At 52.9% G+C, this 15,585-nt stretch overlaps 1 protein-coding gene across 2 annotated transcripts in view; it reads left to right on the forward strand.

The window, feature by feature from the left end:
• Window positions 1-11,526, forward strand: part of SUFU (SUFU negative regulator of hedgehog signaling) — a 118,480-nt gene extending 106,954 nt beyond the window's left edge. For both annotated transcript variants that reach the window (XM_066239330.1, XM_066239331.1), the window contains exons 11-12: window positions 7,873-7,941; window positions 10,404-11,526. In XM_066239330.1, coding sequence (XP_066095427.1) covers window positions 7,873-7,941; window positions 10,404-10,493 — 159 coding nt within the window. In that variant the 3' untranslated portion in view covers window positions 10,494-11,526. The remainder of the gene's footprint in view (window positions 1-7,872; window positions 7,942-10,403) is intronic.
• Window positions 11,527-15,585: the final 4,059 nt, after the last annotated feature.

Here is a 15,585-nt window from a genome sequence, read left to right on the forward strand (position 1 = left end):
TTTCCAGAGGTCAACACCTTGACTCCGCCCTCTGCCATACCGTCTGCTGTTTTCATCCTCACTGAGATGGTAAAGCCTATCAGCCAGTTGGAGGCAGGTCTTCAGACCCTGGGGGAGGCCTGCCGACATCCTTTCTTGCATAGCTTTCCCTACCATTCCTCCTCCCAGTGGCTTTAACAAGCCCTCTCCGTTGAGTCTATCATCACCATGCTGTTAGTGCTCCAAATGGGAGCCCAGCCCAGAGCTGAGTTGCTCATCTGTCCCCAGCCAAGATTGATCTGAAGGCAGAGAAGTCAGCCCCAGAGGCTATATAGGGGTCACATCACCACATATGAGAATATTTTTTAAGCCGTGCAGTGCTTCCTCAGCTGTGTGGTGTCTGACAGCTTACCTAGATGGTGCCCCATTTCCTACCAGCCCTGATGGGAGGCCCTGGCTTGGGAGAAGACACCCAGCAGCTTCCTGAATGGGTTGTACATTCCAGGCCAGCTCTGGGGACTCACCACTGTCCTCAGGACAAGCCCCTGCCCTCTCCACCAATTTGGACATTGTGTGAAGGACACTTGGTAATTCCTGGCCCAGACCCTGGGCAGCTCCTCTTCGGTGCCTCCACTGTTTCTCCGTCTACTGCTAAACCTGGCCAGAGCCTGCTCTCCCTGGAACCCTTTGCTTGGGCTGTCATGGTTTGATCCCGTTGTCCAGAGGTGCACCAGTTAGGGTTTAAATCCCAGCACCGGCCTGACCAGGCGGTGGCGCAGTGGATAGAGCGTCAGACTGGGATGCAGAGGACCCAGGTTCGAGACCCTGAGGCCGCCAGCTTGAGCGCGGGCTCATCTGGTTTGAGCAAGAGCCCACCAGGTTGAACCCAAGGTCGCTGGCTCCAGCAAGGGGTTGCTCAGTCTGCTGGAGGCCCACGGTCAAGGCACATATGAGAAAGCAATCAATGAACAACTAAGGTGTTGCAACACGCAATGAAAAACTAATGATTGATGCTTCTCATCTCCCTCCGTTCCTGTCTGTCCCTGTCTATCCCTCTCTCTGACTCTCTCTCTGTCTCTGTAAAAAATAAATAAATAAGAAAAATTAAATCCCAGCACTGTGCCTGGGGAAGGACATCAGCCTTCCTTTCGGGGAAGGACTGGATGGCCCGCTGTGCCCTCACCAGTCGACAGCCAGAGCAGGATTCTGAGCCTGGCCCCCAAAGCCATCTCTCACCACCCGCCGGGAACAGGAAACGAGTAAGGCTCACTGTCCTACCACCACCGCAGCCCTACCTGCCACACACACTCTGCCCTGAGCCTGGAGCATCTCCAGGCTCTTTTCTGGCTTGTGTCTGGCCTATGGGGATGAGGGGGATGCAAACTGGACAGCTTCCTCATCCCTGCCTTCTCCACTGCCATCCGGGTTGCCAGAGCAGCTCTTTGGCAGGCCCTACCCTGTAAACAACACGCTTCCTTCCCTCAGAGGAGGAAAGGGAGAGAAAAAGAAAGCCAAACTTGTTGGGAAGCAAGAACAATGTGTCAACACGAAATGCAAACAAGGCCCTGGACAAAGCATGGATTGTGTACCAAGGAGAAGGAGTGGGCATTGTCAGCAGTATTTGCAGACTCAGAAATATCATCGACCACAGACATTTGAATCGGATCTACAGCATCTGGGTTTCTGCCTGCAGCATAGCTAGGCCTGCCCAGGGCAGGAACTGAGGAAAGATCACTTTGAGTTCCTTTGGGAACTTGCTGGAGCCTGGGGAATTGAACAGTTGTTGACAATCCTCCCTCATCACCAACCAGCCAGGTTGTCCTAAGACACCTGGTGTGAGCACCTTGGACTAAGTTGCTGGCCTAGATTCCAAGCCCCCTCCCTGATTAAAGGTGGGAGTAGGACTGACCAGGCAGCGATGCAGTGGATAGAGCATCGGCCTGGGATGCTGAGGACCCAGGTTTGAAACCCAGAGGTTGCCGGCTTGAGCGCAGGTTCATCCACTTTGAGCAAGGCTCACCAGCTTGAGTGTGTTATCTCTGGTTTTTGAGCATGGGATCATAGATATGACCTCATGGTTGCTAGCTGGAGCCCAAAGGTTGCTGGCTTGAGCCCAAGGTCACACATATGAGAAAGCAATCAATGAACAACTAAGGTGCCGCAGCTATGAGTTGATGCTTCTCATTTCTCTCCCTTCCTGTCTGTTCTTGGCTGTCCCTCTCTTTATCTCTCTCAAAAAAAAGAAAAAAATGCCAGGGTGGCGGATAGCTCGGTTGGTTTTGAAAATATAAAAATATTGTGAGCCTGACCAGGCGGTGGTGCAGTGGATAGAGCATCGGACTGGGATGCGGAGGACCCAGGTTTGAGACCCCGAGGTCGCCACCTTGAGCACAGGCTCATCTGGTTTGAGCAAGGTTCACCAGCTTGGACCCAAGGTCGCTGGCTTGAGCAAGGGGTTACTCGGTCTGCTGTAGCCCCCCAGTCAAGGCACATGTGAGAAAGCGGTCAGTGAACAACTAAGGTGTCACAATGTGCAGTGAAAGGATAATGATTGATGCTTCTCATCTCTCTCTGTTCCTGTCTGTCTGTCCCTGTCTATCCCTCTCTCTGACTCTCTCTCTGTCTCTGAAAAAAAATTTTTTTTAATTAAAAAATAAAATAAAATTGCACATGCCTTACCCTGGCCAGGTGGCTCAGTTAGAACATTGTCGTGATATGCCAGTGTTGCAGGTTCAATTCCTGATCAGGGCACATACAAGAATCAACCAGTGAATGCATGGATAAGTGGAACAACAAATCAATGTCTGCCTCCATTCCCCCCTTCTGAAAATCAAAATTTTAAAAAATTTTTAATGAACATGCTTTGGCCTTGCCAAGTATATTCAGATTTAGGAGGTTTTGGATGAGACCTAGGGCCTAGTCTCCATATTTTCAAAAAACTTCCCAAAGGAGTTTGGTTGGGGAGCTTTCCCCTCTCGCTAGAGAGTCTTTTCTCTCCCAGGGCTATTTGTGCACAAATGTAAGGATTTTTTTTAAGAGAGAGAGAGGAATATTCAGGAATAGACAGACAGGAACGCAAAGATGAGAAGCATCAATCATTAGTTTTTTGTTGCACGTTGCAACACCTTAGTTGTTCATTGATTGCTTTCTCATATGTGCCTTGACCGCAGGCCTACAGCAGACTGAGTAACCCCTTGCTCGAGCCAGCAACCTTGGGTCCAAGCTGGTGAGCTTTGCTCAAACCAGATGAGCCCGCGCTCAAGCTGGTGACCTCGGGGTCTCGAACCTGGGTCCTTCCGCATCCCAGTCCAACACTCTACCCACTGCGCCACCGCCTGGTCAGGCAAATGTAAGGATTTTTTGCCCAGCTCTTGGTGAGTGCAGACATCAATGAGTGCTATTATAATTTTCATTATTATTATTACTATTATTTCTACTGCTGTTTTGTTTTGGGGCGGATTTATTTCACAGAGACAGAGCGAGAGTCAGAGAGAGGGATAGGGACAGACATAAATGGAGAGAGATGAGAAGCATCAATTATCAGTTTTTCCTTGTGACACCTTTAGTTCATTGATTGCTTTCTCATATGTGCCTTGACCGTGGGCCTTCAGTCGACCGAGTAACCTCTTGCTCAGCCAGCGACCTTGGGTCCAAGCTGATGAGCTTTGCTCAAACCAGATGAGCCCATGCTCAAGCTGGCGACCTCGGGGTCTCAAACCTGGGACCTCCGCATCCTAGTCTGATGCTCTATCCACTGCGCACCACCTGGTCAGGCTCTACTACTGTTTTCTGAACTAGAGAAACTGTTGCCTTATGTATTCATTCTCCAGCTGGCCTGGAAATTTGCCCTGCTGCCCCCACTTGGAAACCATCTTTGGGTGCAATTTGCCTTCCTTTTCAATTGCCCAACCTGGTTTTTGAGCAACCCAGATATGTATGCATGTATGTATATGACCCACAGGATTCTAGCCCTTTTGAGCAGAGCAACTGGCCAGGAGCTATGTGGCTGGTTGGGGTTGGGATTGTTGGTTTTTCAGGCCATTGGTCAAAGCCATAGTCATCTTCATCTCCCCAGTCAGAGGAGAGAAAGAAGTCTGCACTGAGTATGCAAGGCTTCTAGAATTGGGGTACCTTCCCCAGAGAGAAAAAGAGCATCCTCTACTACTGTGAGGTCATATCACTATTTTTTACAGTCCAAGGGACTTGTCTTCTCTTGACACCTGCTTGTCTACAAAATGGAGGTGATAATTTCCTTCCTTGCAGGACCACCATAAAGATTCAGTGAACGATACAGATCAAGCACTAAGCCCAGTGCCTGGCACACACAGGAGGCACTGCTCCTGCTATTGGTGGTGTTAGCATTACTGCTGTCATTGTCATAACCATTCCTGTTATTATTTGTGGCAGAGCCAGGCAGCTCCTTGGGGACCCAGTGAGCTTCAAGAACCCCAAGCCCAGAATTGCACAGGCTTTTCCCACAGTTGTATCACAACAGGGAGTCTGTTACTGGTGAGAGCGCCTAGGAGCCGCTCCATCATAGCTGTCTATCTCCAGTGTCCTGTTGATAAGATCTGTTAACATTCTCAGCTCCAGGTCTGAAATATACAAAGAACAGGGCCTGTTTATTGAATTCAAGCGTCTAAGGTTTAACTCCCAAAGGAAATTAAATTAGGTGCCTGGAGCTATGACAGTCTGTCGTGTTTCTTTGCAGGGAATGTCACCCTTAATATCATGCGTATCTCATGTATAATTTTACCCCGTTTAGTTTCTTTAAAATAATATGACGTTTCCAGCAGGAACCAGCAAATCACCAAAAGTGAAAATTGAGCAGCAATTAGGGTTTGTCCTGTTTTTTGGTCCTGTCATCCCCTCCCCCATCTGAGTACTACACACAGATGGTACCCTACACCCTTGGTATTATTTCTACTAAAAGCCATCATAACTCACCCTCTCTCCTCCACCAATTCCAGACTTTTATCAAAGGAACTAGTCTAGGACTGAATTCAGTGTTGGTGGGGCTATCTTGACTGTTGTTGAAAAACAGCTCTTAGGAGTCTCCCTGGGTGGCTACAGTCCTGTGAGCCCTCCCCCTGCTCACCTCACCCCCAGAACTAGGTACAGTCCCAAACCTATTTACCTCTTTGGCAGAAAAATCTCTCCCTCCAAGTTATTTGTGGGTTAGAAATCAGTCCAGCCTGGCCCAGACTGGAGCCATTGTAATATAATTGGATTTTAAGTATGCTTGTGTTTGTGCTAGAATTTGAAGAGATGACAACAAGTCCCAGAAATGCCAAAAATATGAATGTGACTTTTGTACTACTGAAGCAGACTAGTGATAACTGGTAGAGAATCTCGGGACTGGGGAGGCGGGGGACCCCTGGGTTAAGAGGAGCAAGGAGCAAAACCCTGTGGGAGGACCAGTGTGTGATTGGGAACTGGTCACTGTAGTCCGTGAGAGGAAGTCAGCCAGTCCCATAGTGGGGAACTTGGAGGAAGAATGGCAGGGGGTGGGGTGGGGTGGGGCAGCTTGGGTGGGCATTTCCCTGGACCAGCTTTGCTTGTCTGAACCTTGTCTCTGTCCTCACTTGAGGCCTGACCTCCTCAGACAGGAACTCTAGTGAGGAGATGTGGGCCTTTGGTCGGAGCTGTTTGGTTCCTGACCGTGGTCTTGCAGCTTGAGAAGGAGACATCCTTCGGCTCCCTGTCAACCAAGGGTGGAGGCGCGTTCAGGTGGGGAATGGAGTGTCTTCATTCCTCTGTCCCTGGGCTCCACCCAGGGCTGGGCCTAGCAGAGGCACCCAGGGAGTACTGTGGAACCGAGGAGATTGCTGGGCAGAGGAAAGGAAGAAAGGACAAACATATGCAGCCGTGGGTAAGAATTCAGGATTTGGAAGCACTACTTCAGGCACTAACTTCAGAGCCCAGGTGGGACTGGGATCTGGTCTTGTCCTAGCCACTAACAAGCTGTGTCGTGTTGGGGGCAAAGTACATAATTTATCTGTGCCTCAAGTTTCTCATCTGTAAGGAGACTGAGGAGATACCATTAGGAGCATTTAGCAGGGTGCCTGGTGTATGGTGGCTGGGTGGTCACTTGGGGTTTTCTCTCATTCATTGCTCTTACCTCCACCCCATCCACTTCCTTCCTTTGGAGCCCTCCATCCTGTGATGTCCCTAGCGACCTGCTTTTTGCCGCCATTCTACTTCATCTTTCCAGCTGACTACAGTCTAGACATTGAAGCTTCTGTTCTTATCAGAGTATAACGCTTAGGGGAAACCTGATGGATATATTCTCGAATTCTTGGTCCCCATCAAATTCTTGGGGAAGGGCTTTCCCCTTCACCTTGGTCTTCATCGATGTCAGTCTTCCTCCTGCCCCCTCTCCCCAGGGCATTCAAAATTTGCTGAAAGGGGCCCTGGCCGGTTGGCTCAGTGGTGGAGCGTCGGCCTGGCATGCGGGGGACCCGGGTTCGATTCCCGGCCAGGGCACATAAGAGAGGCGCCCATCTGCTTCTCCACACCCCCCCTCCTTCCTCTCTGTCTCTCTCTTTCCCCTCCCACAGCCGGGGCTCCATTGGAGCGGGGATGGCCCGGGCGCTGGGGATGGCTCCTTGGCCTCTGCCCCGGGCGCTGGAGTGGCTCTGGTCGCGGCAGAGCGACGCCCCGGAGGGGCAGAGCATCGCCCCCTGGTGGGCAGAGCGTCGCCCCTGGTGGGCGTGCCGAGTGGATCCCGGTCGGGCGCATGTGGGAGTCTGTCTGACTGTCTCTCCCTGTTTCCAGCTTCGGAAGAATACAAAAAAAAAAAAATCCTTAAAAAAAAAATTTGCTGAAAGGGGCAAAGCAGAGGCAGGTGGTGGGGGCATGCAGAGGGGTCTGGTGCAGAGGCCAGGAGGCCCCATGGGCCAGCACAGGGAAAAGAGGGGTGGAGAAAGGGGTCAGCGTGGGAGAGGAAAGATACCCTCAGCCTGCAGCTGGTGTGGTGCGGCCTGGGTGAGCTCGGCCTGGCTCTGCGGAGCCCGCCAGAGCAGAGGAGCTGGCTGGGAAAGTGGCCCGTTTGCTTCAGGGAGGCCTGAGTGCCCTTGGACATTCCCATAGCTTGTGGACTTTCATAAGGGGCGAGGGTGGTGGTTGTGCCACCTGAATAGTGAGGCCATGCTGTCCTAGAATATGAAGGCATGTAGTGACAAGGCGTCAGACCGGAGCAGCAAAGGGGGGCAGCTGGGAGGCGACCTGGAGAAGAGGTTTCTCAGAGGAAGTGGTGAAGAACTCAGTGGTTGAATGGGGCTGGCGGGACAAGAGTTTGGTAGCTTCCGGCCGGAGAGAATGTGGATACTGCACATGGAAATGGAAACTGAGAGGCCCTTTCCCATTTGTAAAACGAGAGATTGGTACACAGTCTCTAAATTCCCCGGCACAGACATTCTTGAATGTACCTTCCGGGGCATTTCCAGATTCCAGACAGGGCTTGTATTCCAAATCCAGACAGATTCTTTTTGTCCTACCAAGTGAGGGTGAGGGGGAACATGTGACTTGTTGGGCAAGAAGGATGTTGGCAGTCACTCTCTCTGCCCCTTGGCTTTTGTTTCCCCTCTGCCGCACTGAAACATGCAGGAGGCGCCAACTGCCAGGAACGGTGTTCTCCCACCCGTTTCCATATCCCTGCTGGGACCAGTGCTACTGTTCCTCCAGATGTGCCCACCTTGCTTCCCCATTGTCTTCTGCTGCCCGTCCTTCTCTACCCCAGTTCCTCTGATACTGCAGGCAGGTGGTGGGGGCAAGTGACAATCGGGATCACCACGGCCCGTCTCCTCCGTGGCCAGAAGAATAGCGTGGCAACTGGCAAAAAAGACCACATATTTAAAAAAAATAAAAGCCTATCTTTTGCTTTCTTCCCAGATTCTGTTGACTGAAGAGTTTGTAGAGAAAATGTTGGAGGACTTAGAAGATTTGACTTCTCCAGAGGACGTAAGCCTAGTTGATTCTTTCTGACAGAGGGCTTTGGTCTCCAGGAGCACGCATGTCTTCCTTTCTCTCTTTGTATCTCTCCCTTTCTCTCCCTCCATCCCTCCCTTCTGTCCCTCAGGTGTCAGGATAGGTTAGAAAGGAGACCCTGGAAATGTTAAATGGCTGAATTTCTCTCTGTCTTCCCCCCCCCCAGCCCCCATAAGGACACTCAGCAAACTGAATTGCCGGCTTCTGAGGACCTCATTGAAGAGGCAGCCAGAGCCTTCAGGCTAGGACGAGTTCTCCCCAGCCCCTGCTGTTCCCTGGCAGGTTCTGAACAGAATTGCTCATGCCTGCTGCCAGAGAACATTCCACTGGGGAGTTCTGGTGGGCAGCAAGGGACTCCTGCTCTCGCCTCAGGCCACCCAGGAGCCACTCTCCAACTCTCGGCTCCAGCCATGCGCTCTCCCCTCTTGGTCTACCTCTCGCAACCCTAGCCAGAGCCTGAGGAGCTGGCAGGCCAGGTGGGGGCTTGTGCTTTCCTTGGCTACTCCTCTGGGGTGCAGGACTGGCGCCCTAATCCCCTTTGTTTTTCTTCCTTGTTCCCGGCATCCTCACTTGCAGGGACTTACCTCATCCTGGAAAGTCCCTTCCCCTCCCCCGGCCTCCTACTAAGCAGCACCCCAGTGGGATCAGAGCCCTCCTGGCCTTGATAGGTTAGTAGAACATTAGCAAGCTGGCCTCTAGCCTCTGGAGAGTTCTTCTGGGCCCTACCCTGCCTGTGGCAGAGACAGGCCCTTTTCTCACCCTTTCTGCCGGGAACTATGTTTGGGGGAGAGCTCCTTCACCTCCCAAGGGCCAAGCTTTCACGCCAGAGAGAGGCCGGGCAGGAGCTAGCTCTCAGCCAGGGCTAGAACTCCTGGCTGCCAGGGCTCCCAGGACCACATCAGACTGGGCACGGTGGCCTCCAGCGTCCACAGGGTGGAGGAGAGTGGCAGGGCAGGACTGTCCTGTCCAGGTCTCCAGATGAACAGGAACTCTTCTGAGTCTGAGGACACCCCAATAGGATAGTGTCTTCTCTATCCTCTGGGACACAGCTTGATAAATTAACTCATTTATACATTCAGAAGCCACCAGGCACCCAGTCTGTGCCAGCCAATCAACCCCCACAAGCCACCGGTCCCTGAGGCCCAGCTCCCATTCAGGCAGACCAGAGCCAGCTGCCCAGAAGCGCTTCCGGAGAGGCCATAGCTCTGGGATGGCTCTGGGCCAGACTGCTGCTTTGAGCTTGGGTGTTGAGGGAGTGGGAGGGGGACAGTCAGGGCAGGAGGGACAGGAGCCAGGGGAAGCTTAGGAAAGTAGGTCACTAAAAATGACTTTTTTTTCTTTGCTGTCCACAGACTGTCCCCACACCCTGCCCCATTCTCCACTGTAGTCCTGGCTTGAACAGTCCCCCATCAGATGAAAGGAGAGGGAGCCTGCAGAAAGTATCAGGCAGGCCTGTTCATTTCCAGCCCGAGCTCTAGGCAGCTGAGGACCTGCTCTTCCCTCCTTTCCAGCCTGGCCTGACTTCTTACCTACTCCTAGGACAGTGGGAGTCTTGAAAGGTGGACCCTGTTTCCAAGTCAGACCACATCTATTGCACATTAGCTGTGTCCCAGACCACATTCAGGGTTCGAGAATACAGAAGGAATAAGATATGTCAGCCTCTTCTCCCTACCCCCACCAGAAGCTCTAGAACAAAACTGTAAGCAAATCAGGGATTCCCAGGTTGGGGCAGGAAGACCTTGGATTCTCCTTGGCCCCCCTGGGACCATTCTCAGGCTGGTAACCCTGGGAAGCAGATGAGAATGAACACGGGGAAGTAGGGTGGAGGTGCACCCTCCTGAGGATGCACCAGACCCAAGAAATCACTCCCGCCAGACTCATTCTGTACCTCTGTTCCCTCGGAGGCCAAATCAGGACCTCCTTTCCTTGGACTCTGGCAAAGGATTCAGAGGGCAGGTGTCAGAATCCGTCTGATCAGCCTTAGAAAGAAGCATGGCACAGAGAGGTCCGCAGTTTTAAACCTTAAGCTACTTCCCTGTAGCATCCGCACCCTCCCCCTGCCCTCCATTCTGTAGCCCCGGGGCCTCAGGGAACAGATTCCCTACATGCTTGTGGCCAGAGGCAGAACCAAGGGAGTGAGCTGGAGGAAGGTCAGTATAGTCCAGAAAGAGTTAGAAAGCATGCCTCTTCCAACTCCAGGTTAATTATTGTCCTGGGGTGGGGGGAATGAAGGAGTCACCAAACTTCAAGAGCTTGACTTCAGCCACCCACCTGGGTCTAGCATTTGAGATTGAAGCCAGACAACCAGTGGCCTGTCTTGCCCTGGCACCCAAGGACAGGCCTGGGTGAGGGCCCTGGCCACTCAAGGCAGTCAGGGAAGAAGGTGGTGGGTTCTGCTAATGTGTGCATCGGCTCTGTGCTTGCTCCCTCCGCAGTTCAAACTTCCCAAAGAGTACAGCTGGCCTGAAAAGAAGCTGAAAGTCTCCATCCTACCCGATGTGGTATTTGACAGTCCACTGCACTAGCCTGGGCTGGGCCCTGCAGGGGCCAGAGGAGAGCCCAGCTGCTCCCCGATGACTTCCATGTAACCACCATGTAAGAACCCTACCAATAAAAGGACAAATGTGAGGATGTCCGAGCAGCCACGCACCTACTGCAGCCTGGTGGGATGCCAGGCATGGGCAGCTGACCCCACCTCACCTGAGCATCAAGCCCACATGACCAGGCCCTGCTCCCACTGGGCCCTGAGGAGGCAAATGCAAATCTTCCCTTCCTGCTGCCGCCACAGCGTGTCGAGAAGTGACTCTGGACCTTTGATGTGCCCCTCGGTCTCAGGCTTCCTCCTTACCTACCGCTTGCCACGCAGCCCAGCAGGAAGGAGGTAGAGTGGCCCTGTGGGTTCACTGCCCAGCTCAGCTCTGGGAAGCTTGGGTAGTCAAGCTCCTCTCGCCGTGGAACAATTCCTCTGATCCTGTTTGGTTTTCTTCCTCTATTTTATTTTGTAGAAACTGATATTTTATTGCTCTTCAAAGATGTCCAGAAGCTGTGTATATAATGTTTTTTAAACAGAACTTTTATTCCCAGATGAACTTTTGCGTTCTCTCAGACAGGGGCCTGGGGACGTCACCCCTAGAGCCGCCACCAGAGAAGGTGCCGGTGTTTGCCTGCCAGCCGGGGCCCAGAGGAGCCAGCTTCAGAGAGGGGCCTTTCTTCCCAGATGGGCCTGGTGGAACCTGGGGCAGGGGAGAGCTGAGACACACTCCCCCATGCAGCCTTGAGCCCAGTGTAGCTGGGGCCAAGAAGGGCTGCTGGGATGCTGCTGGGCCCCGAGTGGACTAGGCCCCACAAAGTTCAAGGACCATCAGGGTCTCAGAGGCTTGGTGGCCTCAGCCTCATCTTCCAACTAGCCTGGGACCTCAACACATCATCCCCACCTGCCACTCAGAGCCTGGGTTTCCGGCTCTTTGACCATTCCTGCCCCATTCCTCATCCCCGTGCCTCCCAGCCTCTAGGCTGCAGGGCTCTGGCTTATTAAAAATGGAATAATTAACCTCTCAACATGTCTTTCATTTTGATTTTGCAAACACTGCACTCCACTGCTCTCCCGTCCTCCCTGCATCTATTCATTTCTCATCTTTCATTCTCCATTCCTGTCCTGCATCTGGGCCTCTTGTGGTCCTTGGTCCCTTGCCCCAATACTATAGTTCTCCTGGTCTTCCTCCCAAAAGCCAGCCTCTCTCTGCCCTGTGGTTGTGGAGTTCCTCGTGGGTTATCTCCCACTGCTGCCCTGGAATCAAGCGCCTTTCATGCATGCCCTCTTACCCCTGACTCTAGGGACTATTGCAAGATCACACTTTAGGCCTGTGCTAAGCAAAACATTTTTCTGCCAGGGCCCACACAGGACCATTCTCTGCCCCTGTCTGCACCATCACACACAAGGGCACCGCCAGGAGTGCCACAGGAGGCCCATGGGTGCCGAATCCTCTAAGGAGAAACCAAGCCAAAGAACTGCTTCCAGAGGCTATAAAGGCAGTGAGCAGGCCGTCCAGAGAACAACAGTTGGGACTTCCTGGGGGCCTGGCCCCTTCTCTGCACACTCCCTCAGGGCTACCTTGTTAACTTCGTCAGACTCAGAGCTTCAAGGCAGATCAGCCTGAAGAATTGGGTGAGACGGACTCCAGGCTCCCAGAAGCCCGGGTAGAACTCTTTGGGCCTGTTGTTGGCAACAACTGTGCCTTCTCTGAGAACTTTTTCAGAGGACATTTCCTGGCCTTCGCCCACCACGGCACTCCGCCTCTGGACCTCTTGTCTTCTGATGTTTCATGGCCAGAGAAGTGCCATCCATCAACTTTCCTCCTCTCCTTGACCCTTGACCTGCCTCCGCCAGTGCTTTATTTCTGGGGCCCTGCTCCCCCTGCCTGGTTTGGTGGGTGGGAAGGGGGTATTTTCTGAGTAAGCTTTGTCATCAGTATAGGAAGTCAGGTAGTGAGGGGAGCAAATGAGCTGAGACAGGAGTCCATGGAGCCTGTGGCCCCTTCCTGCCTCAGCATGTCAGGAACCTCCCAGGTCATTCTGGGGCAGGGGCATGACACCCGCTGTCTCTGACCAGCCTTCCTTCCCCTTGAGGGGTGGTGCTTTCCCAGAGGTTTTTCTGAGTGCGGCTCTCCGTTGAGCTGGCTGGTTGGTAAGAGGGACTCTCACTGAGGAACAAGCAAGGCTGACCATATCCTATGCCCTCTACAGCACCTGAAACATAGCAGGTGCTTACTAAATGTATCCCTTCTTTCCCTCCCTGCAACTTCCACAGGCTTCCTTGAGGTTTGTCTGGTCTTACCCCTCCCTCCAAGTCCCTGGTGCTAGGAAGGGGCTCCCCCATGCTCTTTGCCTGGTACATACGGCAGACTCCTGTGGCTCCTTAGGTCCAGTATGAGCTGCAGGAGGGCCACAGCCCAACTGCCGTTCGGAGAAGGTGAAGAGACTCCTGCCAGGTCTCAGGTCTGGCTGGGAGCTGGTCTTTTTTCCTGCCCTTCCTTCTTCTTGCAAAGGCCAGGCTCCAGGGTGGGGACTCTTGGGGAGAGTCTAAAAGGGCTGGAGCGTTTTTAAAAATAAACACGGTCTTGGGACTGGGTTTTGAGATTGGGTTGAGAGCAGGGAAAGAAATTTGAAAGTTGGTGCCCCTATGGGGCAGACCAGTAAAGAAAGCTCTTGACTATTTTTTTTATCTGATCGTCTTTGCTCCCTGGCTTCAGGTCCTCCGTGCCAGGGGAAGTACCTGGGTCCCTGTTACAAATCAGGAGCCCTGTAGAGAGCCCTCCTTTTGTACAAGTACCTGAATGCTGCCATGAGCAAACTTTTGTAAAACTGTTATTAGTTTCTAATGTCAATGGCAACTCCGTTCCTAGGGGCTGCAGCCAGCCAGGAACTTTTGTAAGAATTTGGGTGACTCACTTAGATGTCATTTCCTTCTTGCCCCCTCTTCCTCTGTGTAATCTAAGTGCATTAAACATGTTTGCAGAAGTGCTGGGTCCTGTGCTTTCTGGCTGCCTGGAGTAGGGAAGCGGGAAGCCAGGAGCCCGGGCAGAGGGGGTGGATCGGACTCGGCCATTGAGAAGAAGCTAGGGTGGGGAAAGGTCCTGAAGACTCGTCGGGAGTGCAGGGGTGCCGAGGAACAGGGTCATGCAGCTGGTGACTCCAGTCGTGCAGAAATGACTTCAGGGACAGGCTCTCTTTTACTCGTTTTGAATTCCTCTAAGGTCAAGAGGCTAGGAGCATGGGACACAGTCTGGAGAGATGAATGGGTGGTTAAAGACCCTTGATTCCTTTTCTACCTTCCTCTCACCAAAAAAACCCATTCCCTTTGGGAAGGTGGGCCTTCCTCACCTCCGGTTTGGAGTCCTTGCTCCTACTTTCAGGTGGCGCCAGAGACAGCCACTCCCCTCACCAGGCTTCTAAACGAAATTCAGCTTCCTAACCTGGAGCCTGGGTTGATGGAGGAACAACCTCAGAACCAGCACACCCACTGGGTGACACTAAGTCCAGCCCTCCTTTCCTATCAACTTTTCTTGGCCTTGTCTGGGTGGGTGAGAACATGGGTGGCTCTTCCCTGAATGGCCCAGCTCGTGTCTCTCCAGGGCATGGTATGGAAAAACAAAGTTCAATGCCCAGTGGGGAGAGAGCAGCAGCCTGGGAACTTACAGACAGGCAGGAGGGGTCTGCACTGAGACAGGCTTCCTGAAACCTGCAGGACTGCTGTGGGTCCTCACGTATTCTTTCCCTTCCTGCTAGGCCTAGTTGTCCTGAGCAGTAGTAGGGGCTTTTCTCCTGGTCGTCGGGATGGAATGGAGCGGTAGTATCCAGGAGGTTCTGCTGCGGCAGGTGGCAGAGGTCCTGGGGGCATCACAAGAGGGGAGGAAGAATGTTGCTCCTGTGAAGGGACTGTTAGGGCCCTTCCCTGTTTTCTGGGAGAACTAGCCAGATCTGGGGACCTTACCCAGGAGGAGGTCAGTACTGCTCCTGTGGCCTGTGACCTCCTCAGGAACTGTGACTGGCCCCTGGAGCAGTGGAGCAGGTCCTGTCTAGGGCCCTCCGTCCCTGTGACAATCAGAGCACAGGAACTGGGAGGATCTGGAGCCAGGCTAACAACCCCCGATGGCCCAGGCCGTACCCCTTCCCCTTTCTCCTTGGAGACTGGGAGTGGGGGTGCTTAGCTAATCCTCCTCATTTGACTAGTCTAGAAGGACCAAGGGTCAGGCTGAGATTCTTGCTCCAAAGAGTCCAGAATAACAAGATCTTGTACTTAGGTGACTCTGGGAGACAGACTAAGCTGGGGTAGGCTCTGGAAAGACAAGGGCTCCTAGGGGAGGGGAATTGGAGCCCTTGGGGGGGGCATAGGCTCTAGGGCCAGGGGAGCTTGAGAGATTTGCCTAACTGGCCTGACCAGAAGGAGAATGCATGCTGGAAGTGACTCAGCCCAGCCTGACACACTGAGGCAGCTGCAGGCTGCGGAGGGGGAGCAGAGGGGAGGCCAGGGAGGGGTGCAGGGGTGATTTGCTGGGTATGAGATGTGCCCCAAGATGGCAGGGGTAGGTCATGATGTGGTCTGGGAAAAGCAACCATCTCCAGGCCCCTTCTATAGATCAGTGGTCCCCAACCTTTTTTGGGCCACGGACTGGTTTAATGTCAGAAAATATTTTCAAGGACCAGCCTTTAGAGTGGGATGGATAAATGTATCACGTGACCGAGACAAGCGTCAAGAGTGAGTCTTAGACGGATGTAATAGAGGGAATCTGGTCATTTTTTAAAAATAAAACATCTTTCAGACTTAAATATAAATAAAATGGAAATAATGTAAGTTATTTATTCTTCCTCTGCGGACCGGTACCAAATGGCCAACGGACCAGTACCGGTCCGCGGCCCGGGGGTTGGGGACCACTGCTATAGAGGGAAGCCTTTGGGAGAAAGTTAAGGGCAGGATGGAGGAAGGAGCAAATGAGGCTGGTGGGTGTCCATGCCTTGTGTGACATAGCTCTCTGAGTAACTTGAGGGGCAAGGGAGACTTTGAGAGGGTCGTGATGCGAGAAGTGGGCTTACTGGGACCAGAGAACTGAGGGACGCACC

Source organism: Saccopteryx bilineata, chromosome 7 (assembly GCF_036850765.1).
Source record: "Saccopteryx bilineata isolate mSacBil1 chromosome 7, mSacBil1_pri_phased_curated, whole genome shotgun sequence".
Classification (NCBI taxonomy): domain Eukaryota; kingdom Metazoa; phylum Chordata; class Mammalia; order Chiroptera; family Emballonuridae; genus Saccopteryx; species Saccopteryx bilineata.